This window comes from Strigops habroptila, chromosome 9 (genome assembly GCF_004027225.2).
Source record: "Strigops habroptila isolate Jane chromosome 9, bStrHab1.2.pri, whole genome shotgun sequence".
NCBI classification, from domain to species: domain Eukaryota; kingdom Metazoa; phylum Chordata; class Aves; order Psittaciformes; family Psittacidae; genus Strigops; species Strigops habroptila.
In genome coordinates this window covers 12,612,054-12,638,100 of record NC_044285.2, presented here as the reverse complement: position 1 = coordinate 12,638,100, position 26,047 = coordinate 12,612,054, and the positions used below count along the sequence as shown (strand labels likewise).

Genomic DNA, 26,047 nt, shown 5'->3' with positions numbered 1-26,047 from the left:
CCGCTCCGTGCTCACCCGCTCTAGATGCAGTGGCTCAGCTCCACCTTCCGGCTCAGCGCTGAGCAGGCCGTGCTATCTCACGGCAGGGCCGGGGGCTGGGAGACCGCCGTTCCACAGCCACAGCCCTGCCCCGCGGCTGCTGCCCGCCCGCCACGGCGCGGCGCCACCGCCCGGCGCTGTCACCGCTCGGGCCTGCAGCGGGCGGGGCGGCCCCAGGCCCGCGGGCCCATCCCCTCCCGCCCCCAGCGCGCTGTGCAGCGCCCCCTGCCGCCGGGCGGCCCCGGAAGTACGTGAGAGGCCGGCGGGGCCGCGGTCCGGTCCCTTCCGGGCGGCGGCGGGGAACGGCGGGGCCCGCCATGAGCGACGTGGTGGAGCGGACGCTGAGCGTGCTGCCCGGGCTGCTGGGGCAGCACGACCCGGGCGCCGGGCCGGGGGGCGCCGGCGGCCCCGGCAGGGCTTCGGCCACCTCCCGGCTCGGGAGCCTCATCCGGAGCATCACGGCGCTCACCTCCAAGCATGTACGGGCTGCGGGCCTCGCTCCTCTCCCTTCCCACCTCCCGGTCTCCCTGCGGTGCCGGCGCGGTCCCGTGTGGCGGTGCGCGGTGGCGGTCTCCCCTCCACCGCGGGGTCGGTCCTGCCTGGGGCTCATCCTCCGGAGCCCGGCGATAAACCTCACTGCGGTGCGCGTTCGTGGGCTGTCGCGTTATGTGTTACCTGCTGTGCAAGCACAGTACTGCCGAGAAGTACTGCTGAGAAGTGCTGCTGGTCTCGGTGCGTGCCGCAAGCAGCCCGGTGTTACTGCTGAGGCGTACGCTGGTTTTGAGAAGACACTGGAATACTGTGAAATTAACATGTCTTTGACATTTGTTTCATATTTTGTCTCCAAAAGTTATGCGAGGTAAAATAAGTTTTGATTTTTTTCTAGGAAGAAGAAAAATTAATCCAGCAGGAGCTTACCAGTTTGAAAGTAGCAGTTTCAGCCCCCACCACAACACTCGTAAGTGTGGTTAGTGGTTACAGGCTGTGGTAGCAGCAGACCAAAAGTGGAGAAAAGCAGTGTTCTCACTCTTTTTGCCAAGTGGAGTGCGCAGGTTACCTGCGTTATAGATACTTAATTATCAGCATTAAAGGTATTGATGTCTGTGGTTTTGCAGCATGGTTAAAATAGTGAGGACACTGTGATTCTTTTTGATGTGAATAAGCTGTAACAGTACAGTGTGCAGAGCTTGTCATCCTGTAGTCTCTGAAATAATGCAGACAAAAAAGCTAGGTGATGAACTGCTTCCCTTAAATAATGTTCTTTGCAGGCTGACATTGGTTTTATCATTGATTTGTGTTGTAGAAGTGGTGGTGCTTTGTTGTATGCATTGTTGCTCATGTCTGAATTGTAGGAATTGATATACCCTAGTTTGAGTTAGTTGATGTATATCTCAGTCCCACAAGTGAGAGTTTTTGAAGGGAAAAATAAAGTTTTACCTCTTACATAGTGAAAACCCATCCTAGGTCAGTGTAGTGATTGGTAAAAAACAATCTGCATTAGCAGTGTGCTCATCTAACACTTCAGTTAACTCGTATTTTTTGTTAGTCATAATTTTTTTCATGACATGCATGCTAATCAAAATAACATATTTAAGGGTGGAGCATGGGGAATTCTGCTGCTATAGTCAGAAATTAATATTGATTCACAGAAGAGGTTTATAGCAAAGGAGAAATTACAAGTACTCTGATTTTAGCAAACGTGGAATGAGTGTATGTTTCTGTCAGGTAAAGTCGTCTACTTTGTTGCAGCAGTGAAGAAGAGAATAAAATGTGACTGACTCGACAATCTCTGTAATTTATTTTTGGTATTACAGAGACTAATGAAAGAATGTATGGTGAGACTCATCTATTGTGAAATGCTGGGGTACGAGGCTTCCTTTGGATATATCCATGCAATCAAGCTCGCCCAACAAGGAAATCTCTTGGAGAAAAGAGTTGGTATGTGCATGGAGCTGTAGGCTTCATAATATTCTCAAACTGTTTTTAAAGTTTCTAAGAATTTGTAATTCATGTAAAAATAGAACTAAAAATGTTGCTCTACTCTCTTGGTCTTGTTTCATAGTCTCTCGCTACTCTTGGAAAATAACTCCCTGGTTTGTGAGGTGCTTTGTGCCTGCTTGTAGAACAGCAGGCAGGGGGGATTATTGACATCATCAGTTGTTCTTTCATTGTTTTGAATTGTGGCACCACTAGAATAACTTGAGATTTTGCTAAAAAACACATCAAGCTGAAAATGAGTTTCTGTCAGGATCTGGTTTCTTTTCAAGTACTATAGTACAAGACTAGACAAGGATGCTGATATCAGAGATTGGTCAGACAAATAGTTTTGGTTTTGGTGCTTGTAGGATTTGTTGGGTTTTGTTGTTTTTTTGTTTTTTTTTTTTTTTTTAATTTAGAAACTGTTGTAGGAAATGAAGCAAATGGGGCAATCCTACTTGCAGCAGTTCCTGAGGAAATCTGAAAGGCTGGTTCAGCTTTCTTTGAACTTTCATGCTGTTGGGATTTCCTTGCCTGCCAGTGTGGCGATTAACTTGTTTCCACTATGTGTAGTTTGAGGTAGCTGTCAGCCTGTCTCGTCTGGAGAATCTCTTTGCAGTTCCTGATTCAGCTGCCTAGTGAAGACATTTCTTCTTGTTTGCAGAGAAAATGGTTTAACTCCAAGCAATACTATGTCTGCATACACAGAAGGAAGGCAATGTCTTGCGGGACATGCTTGTTTGATATCCTTTGTTTGAATTTCATCTGGATCATCCGCTCATGTATTGGAGTTTCTGAGAGAATGCTTTAGAAGTTTAAAGTTGCTTTATCCCTGAGTAACGAAAGCCAGTGCACAGATGCTGTGGTAGGGATGAAGAAGTTCTGTCTTCACCCAACCTGGGAGGGCAGGTGGTAAGCTGATTTGAAGAAAACTCTGTGACCCCTCTAAGTGTCAAGAACCAGTGTGTCTTGGTAGTAGTTGGTTTGAGACCTTTCCATACTAGGGCTTTTTTTGAGAAGGGTTTGGTGAAGCAGCATTGGTTTATATTTAATTTTTTTTTTTTAAATGTGGGTGGCTTAATGTTCACTGGACACAGCAGAGACCAATCTGGTAGCCCAGACAATAGTTATTTGTATCTAAGTTGTTCATTTTGGTCCCTGAGCCTTGAATGAACCAGGGCGGATCTTTTTTAAGATCTGTTTCTGCAACACAGATATTGTCATTTAAGTCCCTTAGTTTAAAAGAAAAAGAGATCTTGAAGAAAAAGGTTTAGTTTCTGGGCTTCTGGAATTGTTTTCTCCTTGTTAAGAAATAACAAGGAAGTTTTTGGCATGGGATGGTGAATTTACTCTTCTGTATTGCAAGTTGAATATAAAATTTATTTGAAATTGAGCTTTATTTTTTTGAAAAAAGAGAAACAGATGTAACAAGTGTGCTTGTTTGTGGAGTCTAGAAGTAATACTACAGAGACGATACTGGTTTTTCCAGGAAGTGATTTCTCATGGTGCTTTTAGCTGCTCCCTAGTTGTAACAGTATTGTGATGTCTCTTATTTCTCAGAGCTTATGAATCCTTAGCTGTTGAGCTTTACTGCAACTTACATATAGCTGGTTTGCCTGTAAATAAAATAAAGTCTTGGTATGTAAAACATGAGTAACTGTCATCCAACTGCGGGGTTTTTTGTTGGGTTTTTGTAATTGTTTGAGTTAACGCTTCTTGTATTACAGGCAGCCTTAAGTTTTCTATTTTGAAGTTGCTTAATTGCCTGAAAGTAGTAATGGGGGCTACTTTCTTTTATAGGTTACTTGGCAGTTTCTTTATTTCTACATGAAAATCATGAGCTGCTACTTCTACTTGTGAACACAGTTGTGAAGGTACAGTATTTCTGGAGGTCTGGAGGTAGAAAAAGAATTAAAATCTTAAAGGCACAGGAGCCAGCCATCCGCATGTGCTGAAAGAGAAGCTGGCAGGGAAGAAGACTGACCTGGCTGAACAGGGAGCCTAGCTTCAACTCAGGAAAAAAAGGAGAGTTCATGAGCTTTGGAAGAAGGGGAAGGCTAATCAGCAGAACTACAAGGGTGTTATGAGGTTATGCAGGGAAAAACTTAGAAGGGCCAAAGCCCATGTAGAGCTTATTCAGGCTACTGCCGTAAAAGTAAAAATGTTTCTGTAAGTATATTGGCAACAAAAGGAGGGCTTAAGGAGAATCTCTATCCTTTATTGTATGTGAGAGGGAAAACATAGTGACAAAGGCTGAGGAAAAGGCTGAGGTACTTCATGCCTTCTTTGCCCCAGTCTTTGGTAGCTGGAATACAGGGGTGGGAAGCAGAATGAAGCCCCCATAATCCAAGGGGAAATGGTCAGCAACCTGCTACACCACTTAGACACATGAGTCTATGGGGCTGGGTGGGATCCACTCAAGGGTACTGAGGGAGCTGTTGGAAGTGCTCACCAGCCACTGTGAATCATTTATCAGCAGTTCTGGCTAACTGAGGAGGTACCAGTTGACTGGAAGTGGGCAAATGTGATGCCCATCTACAAGAAGGGCTGGAAGGAGGATTCAGGGAACTACAGGCCTGTCAGCCTCACTGCTGGGGAAGGAAGGTTATGGAGCAGATCATCTTGAGTGCCGTCATGTGGCATGTACAGGACAACCAGGTGATCAGGCCCAGTCAGCATGGGTTTATGAGAGGCAGGTCCTGCTTGACTAGCCTTATCTCCTTCTATGACAAGCTGACCCACTTAGTTAAGGAGGGAGAGGCTGTGCATGTTGTCTACCTGGAGTTTAGTAAAGCCCTTGACACCATTTCCCACAGCATTCCCCGGAGAAACTGGCTGCTCATGGCTTGTATGGGTGCACTCTTTGCTGTGTAAAACGTGGTTGGATGGCTGGGCCCAAAGGGTGGTGGTGAATGGAGTTAAATCCAGTTGGTGGCTGGTACACCAGGTGTTCCCCAGGGCTCAGTACTGGGGCCAGTTCTGTTTAATGTCTTTATCAATGATCTGGATGAGGAAGTGGAGTACACCCTCAGTAAGTTTACAGATGACACCAAGCTGGGTCAGAAAGCTCTCAGAGGAATCTAGACAGGCTGGATTAATAGGCTGAAGCCAACTGTATGAGGCTTAGCCTTATCGCATAGCAGGTCCTGCACTTAACGTTACTACAGCCATGTGCGATGCTATGGGCTTGAGAAGAGTGACTGGAAAGCTGCCTGGCAGAAAAGGACCTAGAGGTGTTGGTCAGCAACTGGCTGTATATGAACTGTCAGTGTGCCCAGGTGGCCAAGAAGGCCAACAGCATCCTGGCCTGTATCAGACATAGTGCAGCCAGCAGGGCCAGGGCTGTGATTGTTTCCATGTACTCAGCACTGGCGTGGCCACACCTTGAATCCTGTGTTCATTTCTGGGTCTCTCACTGTAAGACAGACATTGTGGTGCTGCAGCAAGTCCAAAGAGCAACGAAGCTGGTGAAGGGTCTTGAGCACAAGTCGTATGAGGAGTGGCTGAGGGAGCTAGGGGGGGTTGTTCAGCTTGGAGAGAAGGAGGCTTGGGGAACCTTGTCTCTCTACAACTACCTGAAAGGAGGTTGTAGCGAGGTGGGTGTTGGCCTCTTCTCCCAGGTAAGAAGTGATAGGACAACAGGAAATGGCTTCAGGTCATTCCAGGAGAGGTTTAGATTGGATATCAGGAAAAACTTCATGGAAAGATTTGTCAAGCATTGGAACAGGCTGTCCAGGGAAGTGGTGGAGTCACTGTCCCTGAAGGTATTTAAAAGATATGTAGATGTGGCACATAGGGACGTAGTTTAGTGGTGGACTTGCTGATCTTAAAGGTCTTTTCCACCTAAATGATTCTATGATTCTATAAACTAAACTTGGACCAATTCTTCCCTTCTTGTCACACATCTAAACTATGTACCCATTAGTTCTGTCTTGCTCTCTTAAAGTTGCTGCTGCTTTGGTTAGCAATGAAAATTTTAAATGGCTTTTCCTGGATTTTTAATTTAATCTTGGCATTCCTGCTGTTGAAGGCATGTTTTAAAATGTTTTTTAAAATGTTTCAAATGTTACACCATAAAATACCCTTTTAAAAATGTACCAATTATATACATTCTCAACTCCAGGAGGAGCCATGCACACATATTTCAATATAGACTTCTGCTTTTAGCTGACAGCGATTGCCTGTTTCTTTGAGGTTTTTTTGATAATTTTGATAGAAAATGGAAATATGCTTTGGAGTGACTGAAAATCTGTTACCTAATAATGTTTCAGAGGCGTCATCTTCTGTCTTACTCTCTTATTTCACTGATTGTAACAGGACTTACAGAGCACTAATCTAGTAGAGGTCTGCATGGCATTAACCGTTGTCAGCCAGATCTTCCCACGGGAGATGATTCCAGCAGTTCTTCCCCTAATAGAAGACAAGCTCCAGCATTCAAAGTATGTACTCATTTACAGAAATTCAAGTGATCTTGTACAGTTGAGTGACTCAATTCTGTAGGTAGTCTTAGTAAAATGATGTGTTTTTCTGAGTTGTTTTTTCTAATCATTACCTTCAGAAATTGTTCCTCTTGTAGGTTTTTTTTCTTGGATTCTTGTCTCATTTATTTGCAGTCTTGACTGAGTATTGGACAGGTATTAGTTTTTTTCATAACCAGTTTTAATAGGTAAATGTAATTGAATTTATCTGCTGGAAGTATGTGGATGAGCAAGTGTTTATAGACTGAGTGGAGAAACAGACTGGGATCCTTGAAGTACTTCACTGATACTTCTTTTAATGAAGCTCTTTATAGAAACTTTGTTGATAAAAGTATCTGCAGATATCAATACCTTTGAGTTGATTGATTTTTAATTCATAATATCCCATGCACAGAGGATAACATTGTAAGTTTCGTGTTGATTATAAAGGGAACTGCAAAATGAGCTGACTCGGTAGCTTCTAGACAGGTATTTTATTTGGAGCTGCACATGCGACCACAACAGATTAGCAGTGGCCAATTTCATTGCTTATTTGTTGGCTATTCTTTTGATTTGTCAGTCTGCATCAAGGCCTATTATTCTTCTAATTTTGCTTTGTCACTTCCTCACTTAGATATTATTTGCAACGTCATTTGTTAGCAAACATGTGTTCTTGCTTCTCTCCGAGTTACGGTGTTCTGATGGCTGAACACGTAATTTCACACTGCTATAGAAATAACAAGTGCAAGCTGTTTTTTTTAAGTCAAGTACTTCAAATGCACAAGCAGCTTCATTTTGTTTTATGTAAATCTCATTTATCTTCAGGGAAATTATCCGAAGAAAAGCTGTTCAAGCTTTATATAAATTCTATCTCATTGCTCCTAACCAAGTGCAGCATATTCATGATAAGTTCCGGAAAGCCTTATGTGACAGGGATGCTGGAGTCATGGCTGCTTCTTTGCATATTTACCTTCAAATGATTAAGGTAGGTAAAGAATTAGAAGCACAACTGAACTTAGGAGCTATTTATGTATAAATATATATATAATTTTCAATACACAGTTTACTGCACGGAAGTTTTGCAGAAAAAGTTTGTAATTGTTAGAAAAGTTGATTTATGTGATCCTGGATATGTGTTATGTCTGTGCTAGCTCTGCATTTAGCTTTGCATGATCTGGATGTTCAGCGTCATTGGCATCCTTAGCTAGAGGATCTAACTTCTACTGTGTTTTAAAGGGGTTGCTGAAATTTGCTTGTGAATTTTTTTTTATTTGCTGTTGCCTTCAAGTTACATTTCACGCCCATTGCAAATGTGTGTGAAAATAGCATTGGTTTAAAGTGAAGAGCTTACAGGTGTTGGGGGATGAGAATAGAGGTTTGATTTAAAGAGATGAAACCATCGGTGTAGGTATTTTACTCAAGTTGTGGATTATTTTTACTTTTGAGGTGTGGCTTCAAAGTATTTGTATGTTTCTTTTTCATTACATAGGAAAACTCATCTGGGTACAAGGACTTGACTGGGAGTTTTGTAACCATTCTGAAGCAGGTAGTGGGAGGAAAGCTCCCTATTGACTTCAACTATCACAGTGTGCCAGCACCATGGTTACAAATTCAGCTTTTAAGAATATTGAGGCTATTAGGAAGAGATGATCCAAGGTAACAAGATCTTTCTCTGTAATTACTATTTTGAAGGTACAAAGAGTACAGTCATGACCTATATCTCATAGACAGCTTGTTGTTTTTTGGTTTGTTGCTTGTTTTGTTGTTTGGTTTTTTTATAAGAGAATTTCACTGTTTGACAACTTATACATTTGTTATTAACCAATACAGTAAGGAGATACTTTTTAAACTGCAATATTAGTTTCTTCACTTCTGGATTGAATAAACAATTGGTTATTGTGGGATATGCTTGAAATACATTTTTTGCTGGGATTTCTGTTACTGGGTTACCAAACAACTGTGTGAAAATCCAGAGTAAAGGTACTTTAAAAAGTGGTGTTGCTTTGTGAGAACGTAGTTGTCTGTGATCCTTTTCCTCTTGATATTTTATTTTTATACAAGCAGTGAGGGAAGTGTTTTTATTCTTGTGATATAGTAAATATTTCTTTTGAAAGCTGCAAACATCTTGTTAGATGCCATTTAGAAACATCTTATGGAGCTCTTCCATGTTAAAGCAAATCTGGGGATATGAATAATTTGTGTTACAGATTTCAGTACTAGTGTTTGAGCTGTTTGGCAAAATAAGACTACATGCTTGTTAGTGCTGCAAATAGTTTCTTTTTTCTTGTTAAACAGGATGAGTGAATTGATGTATGATGTCCTAGATGAATCTTTAAGAAGAGCAGAGATAAATCATAATATTACATACGGTGGGTGAGGTTCTTTTATGTAATTATTGGTATTTGGGAAGATTGAAAATGTGAGTCGTTGATCATGCTGAAATACTTACAATTTGAAAATACGATTATATTCTTAATAAACAACTGAATTCTTAAGTGCCCAACTAGTAAATTGTGAAACAAGTGATATATTGCTGTACAGTGCAGCTTTTGATCATTGGAGTATTATTCATGCATTATTGAAAAGTGTTTTGTCTCAAATCCTTTATAGTTGCCTGTTGGCTTTCTACAGACTGTCCCAGTCCCTTGAGCAATTATAGGAGATTTTGAGGTTGGAAGAACTTTAAAGACAAATTTTTCTTCATAGTGGCAAAAGCTAATAAGAAATACGTATATGCTAAAGGAGATAGTCTTTCATCCTATTTTTACTTACGTCAGTAGGTACTCTGCAGTTAAATTCATTGGGGGTGGGACAGCACTGCAAGTCCTTGATACAACCAATGAGTTTGCTTGTTCAAAAGTTTTGCATTATAGAAGTATTTAATACACATTAATTATGTGTCTTTCCCCCCCTGCAGCTATCTTATCTGAATGTGTCCAAACAATTTATACTATTTATCCCAATTCTGAACTACTTGAAAAGGCTGCCAAGTGCATTGGAAAATTTGTTTTGTCACCCAAAATTAATTTGAAATACTTAGGTAAGGATACCTGATTTCATTAAGATGTTTTTAATTTGGTCATGGTAGCATATATTCTCTTATATCACTTCCAATCACTTGTATTCTAGGTTTAAAGGCTCTGACCTATGTTATCCAGCAGGATCCTAATCTGGCACTTCAGCACCAAATGACAATAATTGAATGTCTGGACCATCCAGATCCCATTGTTAAAAGGGAGGTCAGTGAATTTTTAAACATCAAAATTAAGTTAATTTTTAAGATGGGTGATAAGTTTTCTAAAATGAGTAGTGTAAAAAGCATGTTATGTCTCAGCTATTGTGAGAGCAGTTACAAACAATATTAATGTGACAAGCTGTGTAGATAAGCAGTGTATTTCATTTAGGACTTGCCAAATAAAGACGGTTGCTCAATTTGGCATCATACTACAGTGTTTCTGTTTGCCTGCTTCCTTTTTTGTCATCAGAGCCAATTAAATATATTTTTTGCTTTCTCTTTCAGACTCTGGAGCTTCTCTACAGAATTACAAATGGACAAAATGTAATTGTCATAGTTCAGAAGATGCTTGACTACTTAAAAGAAACCAAAGAAGAGTATGCTATCATCAACTTAGTTGGCAAAATAGCAGAACTAGCTGAGAAATATCCTTTTATTTTTCTGAAGTAGCTGAGAAATATCCTTTTGTTTTTCTGAAACTTTGGAGTCAGAGCTCAAGCAAATGTAGCATTTGTACCTTTCAAAGCATCTTTCATAATCTTTTGAAGCAGGAAGTGTTACAGCTATGCTTTTCTTTCAAATGCAAAAAAAAAAAAAGACACAAAAAAAAATGCATACAAAAATGACTACAGTATTTCTTATATTTCACTGAGAAAGTAATAGCACTTAAAATATTTCATTTTGGCTGTGGCGTTTAGCGTGCAAATCTTGTGCTTTTAAATTAAAGCTTTGAAGTCTTACACCGCTGCATGGAGAGGATGCTTCAGTGCTACATTAAGTGTTCTGTAATTATGTTATTATCAGAACTCTTTGTTGGTGTATAGATTTTTAAGAATAATACACTTTTAGAGAAATAAAAAGATTCTTTAACTATGCCAAAAAGATGGAAGTGATGATTAGGGATTTGGTATGTGGTGGACATTGCAGTTAGACTTGCCATTGCCTTATTTTCTGTATGTGTTCTTGTCTGATAATTTGAGTTGTAAGCTCTTTATACCGGAGAGCTACCTTACCATTCTGTTTGTACACTGCTTGGCAGAGAGTAATGTACAAAAAAAGCTGTGTTGTCATGCAGTATACAAAAATATTACGCATGTTTCTGTACTGTTGAAAATTTCCATTCAGTAAGTGTGCATTTTCAGGCTTTATTTGAGGGAAGGCAGACGCTAATGTCCAAAGTTAGCAAAGGCTGATCAAATTTTAAATATATATATAAAAAGCAGTGCTGCTTTCTGTGGAGTACGTAAAAATGTTTATTGTTTTTCAGTAGATCAGCAGCAAAACACTGATGGAAAGAACAGCTTGCCTGTCTTGATCAAGTGATACTGGATAAAGGAACTCAAAAGATTATGCTGGAAAGCTGGCACAGAACAAGTCTGAACTTAAAATGCAGTAGGATAGGTTTCCAGAGCTAATCCTTTTCTGTTCCTACTGCGTGAGTTCTGCTTAAACTCATTTTTCACTCTAGCATTTATTAATGCACAACTTAAGATGTATTGATTGACAAGCCAGCAAATAGCACATAATGGATAACTGTTAGTTTCACATGCAGGCTTTTTCAACAGGGCAGTAACTTAAGACTTCTCTACCTACTGCCAGTTTTCATGAAGTTTACAGGAAACACTTTATAAAAGATACAGGAATAATTCATCTTCAGTTAGATTGAGCTGATATTTGATCATCAGGCCTCCAATTTATTGGGGGGAGCAAGATGGGTAGCTTAATTGTTGAAAATCTGTTTCCTTGGGAAACACACTAAACAAAGAAAGAAAAAGTTATGCCTTAGCACTTAATTCCTTAACATCTGGACACATATGCCCCTAACAATGAGTGGTTCATCCAAACAATGAATGCAGTGTTTTCAGTTGGAGGTGATCTTGTGCATACTGATATCCCAAACAACTTTCTGAGGCTATTGGCTGAAGGTGAGCAATTCCATGAATGCCCTGAAAAATAAGATGTGTTCCTTAATCATCTGGCTTGTTTTTTTTCTTAAAATGAACGTGGAAATATTTGATGGGATGTGTTATTTGCATTTTAGGCAAAGTGTGTATTGTTTTCTATCTAGGATTTGATGATGGAAAAGAAGATGATAAGCTACGGATGTATGCAGTAAAGTCTTACTTAGCATTACTAGAAGAGGAAGATGCACTGTATCCACAGAAATTCCTTCAAGTTATGAGTTGGGTATGGCAGACACATGGTCAAAATTGAATACACAGACATGAGAAAACTGTCAAAGGTGGTGATGTTTTAAGTAGATATTTTAAACTGTTTTCTTTTTAGTCATGAATATTCTGTTTTCACTTGAAGTCAAGATAATATGCCAAAATCTATTTCTAGTGACCTCTTCTGGTGCCCGAGTTGTAGTTTGTGGAAAAATCTGACTTTCTCCCTTTAAGGCAGGTGACTGTTGGAATGGCTTAGCAGCCATATGAATCTGACTGCATGCTGAGAGCCTTTCTGCCTTCATCAGAATTAGACCAGATGTGGTTGTGAAATGGATTTTTAGCCTTGCAGGTGACTGGCCAAGCATGATACTAGAGTTGTCTGGTACATGGGTGAGCATCAGCTTCCACCCAAGGACGAGGCTGCAGTATGAGCGGATCATGTTTTGTCATGGCCTAATTGCGATTTTTAGCTTTCTTTTCAGTACAGCTATTTGATTTTTAAGAAACTAAAAGTTGGAGTCTGCTGAGGTAAATACACAGAGAATTTCAAGCCTTTGACATTTAAGCCACAAAATCATAAAGAAATTTGGAACATGTTTAAATAGTAGTTTTTTGAATGTGAGGTGGATTTTATTGTGTTGGTATTTAGTACTACATTCTAATTTCGAAACTGAAAGCACTGCTCTGTGTGACTAAATGCCTGTTTTGTCTGTTCTTTGTCAATAGGTGTTGGGGGAATATTCTAGCCTTGTTACAGATGTTGATCCAGAAGTTATTTTGACAAAGCTACACAGCCTGCTGAAGAAGACTTTTGTTACTTCTGAAACTAAAGTGTGGATAATGGCTGCAGTCACCAAGATAGCATCACGTACCTCCAGTTCAAAAGCAGTTGATGAACTAATCCAAGAATTCAGCAACTCCCTAGATACCTGCATGAGACAATATGCCTTTGAATTGAAGAATCTGTGTGAGGACAAAGCACTGATGAAAAACTTGCTTCCATTTGACGCTAGCTGCAGTGACATGGTGGTAAGACAGCTGCAATGTGTGATTCTTCATGAACCTCTTTGTAGTTTGGGATGTTGGATATTTTGGTAAAGAAGTGTTTTCAAAATGAATGATGTTTGGCAGTTCTGAGTGGTGCCAGTCTTTAGTCTGCTTACAGTGAGTTTTCAGAAACATTTTTTTTCAAGCATAATGTTCTCTACTGAAAGGTAAAGAACCATGGTGTTTAGTTAGTAAGCTGGAGTAGCTTTTGACAAAATTATGATTTCATATGTTGGTTTATCTCCTGATGTCTCACTTTTCTTAATTCTGTGTAGGTAGATGCTTCCTTATCTTTTCTGGATGGGTTTGTCGCTGAAGGACTTGGTCGTGGTGCAGCACCATATAAGCCTCATCACCAGAGACAAGAGGAGAAACTTTCTCAAGAAAAAGGTGAGTGTTAGCCTACTGCAGTTATTAAATAGCTGATAAATTATCTGATAAGTGTTAACAAACAATCCTAAGTGTATAATTAATACTATTTCGTAAAGTAATGTTACTTTAATCTTAATCCATCTCTTGTCTGTAGATTTAGCTAAGTGCAAGTTACTTTAGTTCCACATTTGTCTGTCTGGTGTAGGCATCTATTCATTTATCATGGGTTGCTGTTCTGCAGATGAGAATGTTTTACTACAATCTACGGGATTTGAAATTTATGGGGATTATTAAAGTGAAAGCAAAGGGTTCCTAACTTTACTGTACTGAGCACTTAGTCTTGACTGTGGAATAATAGTTTGCAATATTAACCATTGGAATTTATTTCATGGCATAAATCTTGCATTTCTTTACCTAGTGTAGGTACAGATAAGACAGCAGTATGTGCTTTTATTTATTTAAAAATACCTCAAAACTTTAACTATATTGCTTATTTTTATTTTGACCTTCCCCCCCCCCCCCCCCCCCATAGAAATACTCATTTACTTCATCGTAACCCGTCACATAAGGATTTCTCTTAGACACTTCTGAATAATTCACTTTGAGGTTGGAAGGCTTTTCTAAAACATTTCTCAGCTTTACTGTTGAGGAATTAGAAAAATGAGTCTTGTACACTGCATTATCTACAATTAAGTTGTTATTTCTAAAAGATTATTTTGACTGTGCAGGTTAATGCATACAATAAATAATACTGTCCATTTGCTTGCATCTGTAGCTTGGCAGAACTTAACACTTTTCTGAGATAATTATAAATTGAAAGTATTACGTCTACCACCTCCACTTTAAGCCTACTAGAAAATGCAAAATTGTGGCGGAGAAATGTTGAACAAGGTCAGATATGTTCAACCTGAATATTCTACACTGATTTTGCATGCACATAAACCCAGTGAGGAATATAAGCTGTTGTATGTCAGATTGAGCCTGTAACAGTGCTTCATACTGAGGTGCTGAGAGTGAAATTAGCGGTCTTTACTGCTGAAGAACATCCGTTTAGCACGCTGGTGTTTGCAGTGTTACAATTTTGCAGGGAAGCCATTGTAGGAACCCGGTCGTGAATTGCTGTTTTTTCTCGGTAATCATAAGTACTGATTAGCATCTTCCACTAGCTCATAAATATTTTAGGAGGTTAGATATAGGTGAGGTGGAATATTCATAAGTATTCTAGAAGGGGAGTCTACTGAGTTTTTGCAATTTTTTGTTTATAGATAACTAAATTTATGGGTTGGTAGAGTTTGAATACCTTTATGTGGATACTATTTATCACAAAGCCCTTTGGGTCTTTGTTCCTTCTTGCTTCTTTATGGGACAGGACACTTCCTTAGCACTGCCTCCTCCTTTATTAGGAGACTTCTCTCATCCCAGATGCCCAACAGCTTTGCCCTGCTGCTTCACTTTGCTGGGAATAAGAAAGTGTAAGGCTGGGGTGGAGATGAGGGAAAGGGACTGTACCCCTTGATAGCTCCAGGGCTGCAAAGGAGAGTCTGTGCTCTGTTTTGTATGTAACAATGATTGTTCATGTTCTAGTCCAAAACCATTTTTAGAAACTATTCAAACTACAGTTCGATTCATAAAGCATAACAAAGTTGGCTGGTTCTGAATCCTGATTTGCAAGTCTTAGTGAAAACGATTTATCACCCAAGGTGTCAAGTATGTTTGCAAAGCAGACAGTGATATATGGACATAATGCTGTGGACTCAAAAGGTTATTTAGGCTCGTGAAGAAATGGAAAAGCTCATTTATTTAGATCCAATACAGTACTTCTGTCTACAAATACTATAAACACTGGCAGATGTTTTAGTGATATGCTGTAAAGTCGCTGTGTCTAATTTCAGTATTTAAAATCAAATATCAAATTAATACATTTTAGAGAAATTCTCTCCCTGTCTGAAAAACTTACCTGAGAGCAGAAATGTCTGTTTTGTGTGAGGATAGAGGATCCTGAATGGGAAGCCTGAGAAGTGCAGTTGTACATTGTATCTATTTTCAGAAAATAGATTTCTTTCTTACCTTTTTATGCCTCTTGTAATTTTGAGATTCTGTCTGTCTTGCAGCTCTGAATTTTGAACCTTACAGATTGTCATTTGCTTCGAGTGTGTCCTCATCTGGCATCACCGGCAGACAGTCCCCCACTGGTTTATCTTTTGGTTCTGATACATCTGTGAATAGTGCTGAGACAGGGCATAAAGAGTAAGTTAATTTGTGTTTGAAATGAAGTACATTTAAGTTCTATTCTTGTCAGTATCATGTGTCTTTGCTTCTTCATTACATGGAACTAAAAAGAATAGTTGAACTTGGGAACCTGTAAGAAGAAATTCAGTTGGCGTCGTCTTGGAAATAACCAGAAAAAGAGCTAATATGGTTAGGCTGTTTTTCCACCGTCTTGACAAACTCCAAATTAACTGATAGTTAGTGGAGTAAAACTGGGACAGGATTACCTGATGATGACATAATTAAGTATTTTTTCTCTGGCTTCTTTATTTTTCTTACAGGCTATGCTTACTGCTTACTTTTTATGGGCTTACAATAATGGGCCTTGTAAGGAAACTCTTTCAGATAACAGTGAGGCTAAGACTTGCAGTGTAAGATACTCTTTAAGTTTTAGAACACTACAAATAAATTCCGTATCCATAGTTTCATACAAATTAATAACTTTATTTTTGTGGTAAATTGGTGTGCAGGAGATCTTGGAAGCTGTTTCAGATTGTTTAATCAGTTTGTGTAAGAACATTTGAGTGAGGGTTTTAGGTGTAGGACTTACAATATTTAGCCTGTGTCTGTTGAACTAACTTATGCTAGAATTCAGAGTGTCTGACAACATGAACACTTTTCATAAGAAATAAAAATACTTTCTAGGTTTCTCCTAATTTTCAGTCTCTTACATTAACTTAAATGATTTTTAAGGAATCAGCAGCAGAACTATTTAAATACACTTAGAAATTCACAGACCATGTTGTGTGTATTCAGTTCTAAAAAATTATTCAAATACATAATAAATGTAATCTGAAACTCTGGAGTTGGCAAACACAGTCTACTACTGGCTGCAGGGATCTAATGCAGACTTAGTATTGGTCTATACTTAGGATTATGTAGCCTAGTCCAAGTTTGCATTTGTGGGGTGTTCTGAAGGTAATGAAGGACATTAATAACGTAGAACTTCATGAACATGCAGAAATATATATTCCACTACTCACTGTGTTTATCAAAGTATCAAAGTTGTGAATAATGTTTGAAGTAGAGTGTTGGTATGTTTTTATGAATGTGATGTTCATGTGGTGGATCCTGCTTTTTGTTCACCTTTTTAGGACAAGTACTCTGAAACTTGAGGGAGTACGCAAGCTATGGGGTAAAGAAGGCTATCTTCCAAAGAAAGAAAACAAAGAAGGAAAAGAAAAAGAGCCACAAACTGTTTCTTGTGGCAGCTTGTCAGCAGGACAGGTGGGTGACCCTCCTGCATTGCGGTCTGATCAAGTTGCCAGCATCTCCGAAGAAGACAAAGAGAAGCAGCAGTTAGCATCAACTTTGTTTATTGGCCTAGGATCAAATGCTGGTGTCAGTCTGGTAAGTGGCTCCTTTGAGACTTTCCCAGTTTAAGGTTTAGATATTGCCTTATTTACAATTACAGATATTGATATGCAAATGGAGATCAAATTAGTATTTTGGTAAAAGGAGGCAAAAAAACCCTCTAAGTCATTGGAAAAACTATTGAAAATTACTTTTGTAATCTGATTAATCTGTTATGAACCCAAAATGGGTTGGATATTGCTTGACAAGCAACCTCTGGATCAGATCTGATTCAGTGACTAGAACTTGCCTGTTAACAAGTTGTGCTTCAAGCATTAGTTTTGGTTTTCCCTAACAAATATTCCTTGACCCAACATTGCAGAGCTTTTTTGGCATTTATTTGTCAGTAAGGCTAGAGTTTGATGCCCTATGTCAAGACCATTTTTTATTTATGTATGGTAATACACAGAACATTAAAAAATTCACCATTAGGTAATCTGTTTAAGACTGTCATTATCATATTAGCCAGCTCAAATCTTAGCTTTTATCACTGGTTTAAGCAGGAAATTACCCGTGCTTGCTTTTTAATAGAAGCTTTTAGTTTACCTCTTGGAAAACTTAGATTCAGTCTGGCATTACAGGCTAATCCAATACCCTGTAAGAAATATGACAAAAGCCCATTACTGGATCCATTAAAATGTTTGGAATCTGTTTGTATTTGTCATCTGAATTGATTCCTTAGTCATTATTTGTCCTTGCTCACTCTGTTTCATGCTGTTAGCAGTAACACAGCTGATTGCTAGAAACTTGCCCACCCTTTTCTTGTTTTTTAATCTCTCTCCTTTCCAGATGGGCAAAGCAGACACAGCTACTCAAAAGTTCAAAAGAAAATCGAAGATAAATGAAATTCAACACAGTGAGGAGGTGTCAGACTTCCAAAATAGTACTGTTTCAGATTTTGGTCCCTTACTTGATACAGTACCTATTAATGTGGAAGACTCTGAGGGAAGTTTGCACACAAGGTTAAGGAAAGCCTCCCTGTGTTCTTCAGATATTGTAGAAGATAATTTAGCATTTGAAATGCCTCAGTCCTTCAAGAAGTCTGGGCTGGATGAGAGACTTTCAGATAATAGGCTGTCACAGTCATCTTTGTTTGCTGATAGTAATATTGAAATTTTTCAGCCTTCTCCAAGTGCTCAATGTGAAAGTGCCAGTAAAACACCACTAGTCCCTTCCTTACCAGAAGAGCTAGAAGAGCTCACTCACTCTGAAGTAGTGGAACTTTGTCAGAGCGATGCCTTAGCTCTGTATTTATGTAAGGTGTGGACAGATGACTCTCTGTTGCTCACTGTTTTTGTTTCAAATAAAACCACTGCTGTACTTAATGCTGTGAACTTAGTGTTTGAAGAAGCGGAACATTTTCAGGTAAGAACCTTTGTTTCCATTATGTTTCATATTCACTTGGAGCTTCTTGCTTTTTGCTTGTGTTTAAGTGTGCAGTATTTGGTTTAATGTAATAACCATGCCTTTTTCCCAGTGTATATCCATAAAACCTGTGGTATGGCTATTACACACATCCTAAAGGGTAGTGAAAGAAATCTCAATACTACACTTAGTGCCATTTGGTATAAAAGTTAGCATCTCACTTTTTTAATTCACCTTAATACAGCTTGCCTCCATATAACAAATATGTATGATTTTCCAGGTCTGAATTCAGCTTCTTCCTGGTTTTTAAGACTGAATGCAAACCTAACCAGTCATACTCAGAATGGTATGACTGGACTTGCCAAAGGAATCAGTATGTAACTTTGTCTGGGTGTGACTGTTAGGCTTGTGCATTCATTTGTATCCATGATAGGCAGACATGATGCAGTTTCTTCCTTCGCATAAAATTTATGTAAGCTTGCTTCAAGTTTTGTTTGCTTGCTTTTTGAGAGACATCAGTCATATTACATTCTTGTTCACATGCATTCAGCTGATAGCGGAGAGGAGTTGGTAAGTTTATTATTTGACACTGGCTACATCTGCGATTTAACTGGTTGGTAAAAGCATGTAATAGTCTTGATTGAAACTTCACTTAAATAATTGGAAAGCTATTTAGTAATTGCCCATCAGTGTGACTATCCATGGATTTTGCTGAAAGAAGCACAGAATTACAAATGGTAGATACAGTTACAGTAAGTGGATAAAGAGAATTAAGCAGAATGTTTCTTCTAGAATTGACTTAACTGAGGAATTGACTAGCCAAGGAGCAAGGAATTGGTTATGAAGTCTTCTTCATTCCTGTTTCTGGCTTGAATCAAACCTGTCATGGCATTGATAGAAAGTGGGCATCTCATGTCTAGATTTTGCTTGTAATTCACTTAAAATTCCACAGAGATCACTCTAACAGAATCTGTGTTACTAGTTTGTTTGGAGAGGCTAGGGAATGCTGAGTCATCTTGAAATTATCCTTGTTATTAGGGATGATTTCTCAGCTTCTTGCTTTTAGCATATAGCTTGGGGTGTCACAGAATTGTTACGGTTGGAAGGGACCTCTGGAGATCATCTGGTCCAACCTCCCAGACAAGGCAGGGCCACCTAGAGTAGGTTACACAGGAATGCGTCCAGGCAGGTTTTGAATGTCTCCAGAGAGGGAGACTCCACAACCTCCCTGTGCAACCTGTAAAGCCTGTATGTTGTAATGTTGTATATTAGTTTATTTAGGGACTGAACTATGGAAATCAGATTCTTGGTCATCAGTTCTTGGTCTTTCTTGAGCAATCATTCAGGGGGCAGAGGGGAAGCCAACTGGCAGAAAGAGATTGGTTTCTCCAGTGTTTTAATTCTCATAGAACTTTTGTACATGTTAATGATTGATTTATCCTCAATGAGTACTGAGAAATGGTAGCTCTGTTCGCTTGCCAAATAGTCTGAGAAAAATTAATTGAAATAAAAAGCACTTACACAATGTTATAGCTATATCTTAGCCACGTTCACAACTTGACAGCAAGACTTATATTCTATATTCTTTTAAAAAATTATGTAGATTTTGGAGAGTCCCAGCCATCAGTTTCCTGTAATTGAAGCTAAAAGTGTGGAACGTTGCCAGAAATGCGTGTGGATGGGCAAAATCTGTAGCCAGGGATTTCTTTCTGGCTCTGTTAATTACCAGTCAGAGATGGAAATGCACCTTGACTTTTCAATAACTTTATCTTTGATGGACTTCATCAGGTAAATAAAATTACCTGTAGTTTTTAAAAATGTGTGTACTCAAATGTATTAGACAAGGACAGGATGTTTGGGTATTATGAAGATAGGCTTCATCTTGAGGAGCTAATTTTAATCTAATGGAGATGACTGTTAAAGATAGTAAATGGTTATTTCTAAACTTAACAAAAAAGGGACAAAGTTCCAGGAAGAAGTACAAATCCAGTGAGAATATTGACAGTAGCTGCAGGTTAGAATAGTCTTGAAATACAGAATGTGTTTTTGAGGAGGCTAACAGAACTGAGTGAGCAGAAGGGCATGCTGTTTTAACTATGTCATAATATGAACATGTCAAACTGAAATAAGTGATTTTGAATACAGAGACCCATATGTTATATGAAAAGGCTGACAACTTTTACAGGGGAAAAAGAAAGCTCATTAATTCCATTTTTGAACACTGCATTTATTTTAGGAGTAGAAAAAGCAAGTATTGTTCTTCCAGTAGACTTCTGTTTTATAGTGAAATCCACCTTGTTTTCCTGCCTCTCACTGAACTTGTTTCGTCTCATTCAATGGGCAGATATCTCAAGGCCATTCTCTTCGGTCTTCCATTTACACAAAATAATGTATTTATTTATTTATTTTAATTTGGAAATCTAAAGCAAAGGATGCAAACTTTAAAAAGTGTTAAGCTGGGAAGAGGAGGGGTTTGGGTAAACTAATCTTTATTTGCTTATTGCTTTCTCTATTGTCAGTTGCTTCCAGATACTATTTTCTGGGATATTAAATATATTCTGAATAATATGTCTTACTTTTCTAAGATGATTTTGCTGTAAACTTATTTTTAGGCCAATGGAAATGACTACAGAAGACTTTGGGAAGCTGTGGTTGTCCCTTTCCAATGATGTAAAACAGAATATAAAAATGTCATCTTCTCAAGGTTCCCTTTCAGCAGCTCTGAATACGTTGCAGCAGAAGCTGAAGCTCCACATAGTTGATGTTATAGGTGAGTGAAAGTATACTGTAAGGTTGCTTCCAACCTGTAATTTGCCCAAGAAAAGAAGTGCATGAAGCAGGCATCTTACAGTTTAAGGCAAGGAATATTTAGGAGCATAGTAAACACAGGAGTGTTGTCGTATGGACTTTATTTGCCTTTCTCGGGGATCTCTGTGAATGCAAAGGTACAACTGTACAGCAGACACTAAATTTTACGAGGGAGAATGCTGTTGCACTGTGAAAGGTTTTGGACAGGACAAAAAAAATGGGAATTAAGCTATATGAGAAATCTGAAGCTGGGATTGCATTCAGGAAGCATGATTTTTTGGTGACATGTTAGAGTAGTAGGGTTAAGAGTAGCAAAGAACAGTGGAAATGGAGTTTGAGAAAAGGATACATTTTGTGTGAACTAGAATATAGCTATTGTTAATTACTACTTACTTTTTTTCTGTGGTCTCTTGTTTTAAGGTAATGAGGGAATACTGGCATGCCAGCTACTTCCATCTGTGCCCTGTCTGCTGCACTGTCGAACTCACTCAGGGATGCTGGCTTTGTGGTTCAGATCGCCTTGTTCTGCTCTTCCAGATGGTTTGCTTTATCAGTGTCAAAAAGTGATGGAGGAATCCTAATAACAATAGTGCCTGACTTAATCTATTTGGTATATGAAAAGCAAATCAAAGATTTATACAGTTGCACAGATAATTACCAAAGCTAAATTAAGATACTGCTTCTCAGAAGTATTAAAAGCTCTCTTCCAGCTGGCATATGTCATGTGGACGTGGGGGAAGACTGATGACCTAAACTACGCCTGCAAAAACATGCTCAGGACTGTACAGTGACGAACAAGAAATCCATTAAAGTATTGTTACCTGTTTAAGTGAAATGTATATTTCTTAATTTTGTTGTAAATGACTGAAAGTATTTATTTTTATTATGCAGCTTTTATAGATGCCTACAATTATTCCTCATAGCAACCTCTTAAATATGATTTTAAAGAAAACATATCTCCATTATGAGATCAGACTTGATCAGTTATGAGGATCATCTGATTTTATTTTGATAATTTTTCTAAAGCTATTTTTAAGCACTGCTGCCAACAAGACCCATATTGGTGGTTGTACAAAGTAACTTATGTAGCAACAAATGCATGTTTTGAAAACAGTTAAAAGATTTTAGTGAGCAACACACTTCTCATGATCTTAGATATTTACCTTAGATATCTAAGATCATGATATTAAGTACGTAGTACTTAGATATTAAGTGGTAACATCTAAGTAGGTTTTTGATAGGAGGCAGGCATGTGAAATTGTATGGAAGTACCTCCTGGGTGATGATCTAAGGCCCTTCAGGTTAGTTCCTGCCTGCAGTTCTTCCTGCCTCATGTTTCAGTCACATTCCCTTTCCTGTGACAGTCACTAAATATTTGTGTATGTCTAAGGATTAAGTTTAATGTGGATCAAGTCTGAGATATCTGAGCTGGGAATAGATGGTTGTGGACGTGTTGGCTAGGTGGTAGTTGGCTAGTGGACATGTTTGTGACTCTCCAGTCAATCCTGTAAATTTAATCTGGCCGATACCTCTGTCCATGAAAATTCACATGGAAGAAATACTCTTTCTTTTTACTTCTAATTATTTATAGCCTCATTATGGCTTTTCAAACCTTTGACTTGCTCAGAAGTGGCTGTGTTGTGTGTGCATGGCTAGGAACTGTGGTAAAGCATAGGAGATCTAAACTAGAGCAGCATATGTGATAAATGTGTCTGTCTAGATCATCTCCTTCCTGGAATAACTTCATGGTCTTGAAAATTCAGCAGTCTTGATTTATTTAGATGCTAAATGAAAACTTTAATACTGTTTAATATTATTTATGACTGCTCATGTTTATTATTTAAAAACATCAAAGATTGTACACACAGTTCAGACGTGGTATAAATGGATTCTACAGCAGAATTCTTTATGTTTAATTTTAACAAGGAACTTCTTTGTTATGTTTTAGTGTTATTCTGATAAGCACTGGTTGGAAAGGAAAAAAAAAAGTTCCATTACTTTGCTAATGTTTTGGTAAATGTTCATGAAAATATCATAAGAATGTTAAATGTGCTGATAGTTTTGGGTTTTGGTGGGTTTTTTTGTTTGTTTGTTTTTAGTCAAGTCACTTGTGTTATCACAAGTATAATCAAAGTTCCTTTTTTATTGCTGTTTCAGTAATTTCTTACTGAGGAATTTAAAGTGCACTGAACCTGTAAATATACTTAATGTTCTGCATACTTTCATGTTTACTTTGCACTTCAAGACAGTTTATATAAATGAAAACTGATTTATAGTGGAATAATTTCAAGCAAACTATTTCTCTGCTGGTAAATCAGACTTGTGTTATGCAAGTATGTTTGTGGCCTATGCATTTAAACCATTTCAGCAATGAGATGTTCAATATCCTGGTGTTTAAAAAGAACAGCAAAAGACAATAATGCCTTCTGTTGTTCATGTAACGTTCTTTATAACCTTTTTCACCACATGAATAGTGTATGTTAAGCTATCAATATGCGGATTCAAAGAGCTGTATTGTGACATCACATAAAGGAGTTTGCAGGGAATTGTACCTCTGTCAGGTTTTATTTTTAGATTGCCCAGCAAATGTTTTTCTTAATTTAGCACCATCTTTGTGTTTCTTGTAGTTTAATAAAATTCAGTTTCATTTAAAAAAATTAGCTTGATACTTGTTAAATATTCTTTGCAACTACACGTAGCGGTGGTTCTGCATATTAAGAACAAGGTTCTATTTTAATTGTTTCTCTTTGCATCTGAACATCGATGAAGAATGTAACATTGCAGAAGTCTTGAATCCATTGGCGTTTGGTATGTCCTGCAGTCCGTTGGAGGTATAAGAGCAGAGTACACTTCAGAGCTTTTGAACAGCATTCTGTGTGCCAGCTCATGTTACCCATTACTCTTTTTATAATGCTGCCAGATTGTAGGATTTGTTTTTAAGCATCACAGGAGACTTCAGGGTCTCTTGTTATTCATAGTTGACAGCAATAGCATTTATTTTTAAGTCCAATGCTAACATAACACACCATTTGCTACAGTACTGAGAAGGAGTTGGGAGTTTGGGAAGTTTGATGTAATTGCTGAATTGAAGGTGGTTGCAGTCTTCATCTAAACTGTGAGGCTGTTTTTTATGGCATGGCTGTTGGTATGTAATAAGTGCATGCTGCATGGCAGTTTTGGCTGAAGTGGGGAGTTTAGACCCTTGAGAACCTCAGAATTCAGTGCTGGGAATCCCTCTGATCCATTATCCATTTGTCTCTAAAATGAAATATAGCTGCATAAGTAATTGCACAAAGGAATATTCTTTCATCTAGTTCTGTATTGAAAATCTTGAGCAATTATCTTCATTGTCTTGTGGTGTTCCCATTTACTTTGTGACTTACTACATCTTGAGGGTTTAACCGATTTTCAGGGAGAGGGAAATAAGGTGCATAGAAATAGGCTAGAAGGAAGAGAGCATGTAATCTGGTTAACAAAAAGAAGTTCACTTTCAAGAGGCAACCAAAGACCAGTCAGAGTATATACTGACCTTTCTGAACTGGCAGGTTAATAGAGTTTTGGACCAAACCCCTGGGTACCAGGAGATTGCACTGTTTACTGCTCTGTGCCATGGGCAGCTTGGAGTTCTAGACGTTTTGGAGTCAACAGGTAAGTGATTGTATTGGATCCATATTTCAAGTGTTTTGTCAGGTTGTCCCCCTTTACTCCAAGTATTTTCAGATATTTCTAGCAATTAGGTAAGAAAAAATTGGTGGAAGTGAAATGTGGCAGTATGATGCAGTATGTGCCTAAACATAGGTCAAATCTCCTGTTGTTAAATTACTTTCTGCTAGGTATTCCCAATCCCATCCCAGCCTTTAAGGAGCCCGGAGAATAAATTTGTGTTATGCATGACACTATCTTGAAGTTTTCCTGTACTTGCAAGTAGGTCATAAATGACATTGCCTGATGGTTTCTAAATATTGGGAAGGTACTTATCTGCTACAAAGTCCCACTAGTAGCTTTTCAGCATAAAAAGCTGTATTATCTTTTCTGTGTGGATAAGGCTGTGCATTGTCTCTGGCATTGAGGGGCGTGAAAATGGAAGTAGACGTGCTTAAATCATCCAGTTAAGACTTGCTTTTGCATTTCTGCTGCTGTGATAAGACTTAATTCTGCTTTACCCTCTTGGTTCGCTTCAGGGTCAGCTATTTATACACCTTTCTGTGGGAATGTTTCTTCAACACAAATAAGATTACATGTGCAGTGTACTTCTCTGTGGTACACATACAATTTCATTAGGATGCCAGAAGTGGTCAGTCCCTTGAGAGTTTCTTGATCATTCTTTTCTCTTCATTACATAAAGTTGGCAGTGATGAAGCAAATAATATTGTGTCCTGCCATGATATGATTCATAAAATTAATCTGACAGCAATGTTTTAGCAGCAGTGCGGCTCAAAACACTACTTGGGAAGATTGCTTTAAACTTTTATTTTAAGGTAGTTGGCAGTTTGTGCCAATTCTTAATTGCTTTGAGTATAATTGCCATGTGAGTTGTTTGCAAATCCTAAGCTTTTTCAGCCAAAACATTTGGCCTTTTCTGGGAATAAGGATAGGAGAATATATGCTTGCTGTTGTTAAAATATTCTGGTAGGTTCTAGCATCTCTATGTTTAGGGCAGGGATTTGAAATCTGTCAGGGGTGTGTCTTCTGCCTAACTTAAATCACATTAGCTAAACTGAGTTAAATATGTCATGGAAAACTTGCAGGAAGGGGCATGGTAGAGAGCTAGATTTTAGCATTTTCCATCTGCTCTGGCCCTGACACAGGCTGCCAATGCATTTTCTAGGCTGAGCCCTGGTGACTGAACGGTACTGCTAAACACATTGAGTCACCGTCATTTGTTAGCTGAAGTGCTTGAGAATTTTGGAAAACAGAATTCATTTGCTGCTGATGCATGTTTGTGTTGCGTCTGT

At 38.6% G+C, this 26,047-nt stretch overlaps 1 protein-coding gene across 4 annotated transcripts; it reads left to right on the top strand.

Moving 5' to 3' along the window:
- The first annotated feature begins 330 nt into the window (after positions 1-330).
- Positions 331-23,643, top strand: AP4E1 (adaptor related protein complex 4 subunit epsilon 1). 4 transcript variants are annotated; one of them, XM_030496717.1, is made up of 21 exons: positions 337-518; positions 926-997; positions 1,854-1,977; positions 3,817-3,890; positions 6,334-6,455; positions 7,299-7,458; positions 7,963-8,129; positions 8,769-8,842; positions 9,391-9,513; positions 9,603-9,712; positions 9,994-10,133; positions 11,521-11,633; positions 11,777-11,895; positions 12,606-12,908; positions 13,202-13,316; positions 15,410-15,545; positions 16,661-16,916; positions 17,709-18,284; positions 19,888-20,072; positions 20,897-21,054; positions 21,513-23,643. In XM_030496717.1, the coding sequence occupies exons 1-21, from the start codon at positions 357-359 to the stop codon at positions 21,671-21,673; spliced, it is 3,450 nt and encodes a 1,149-aa protein (XP_030352577.1). In that variant the 5' UTR covers positions 337-356; the 3' UTR covers positions 21,674-23,643. The 4 variants fall into 4 exon arrangements, 3 of the variants coding, with proteins under 3 accessions (XP_030352579.1, XP_030352577.1, XP_030352578.1); XM_030496719.1 differs by lacking the exon at positions 3,817-3,890 and having other exon boundaries at positions 331-518; XM_030496718.1 differs by lacking the exon at positions 9,391-9,513.
- The last annotated feature ends 2,404 nt before the right edge of the window (positions 23,644-26,047 follow it).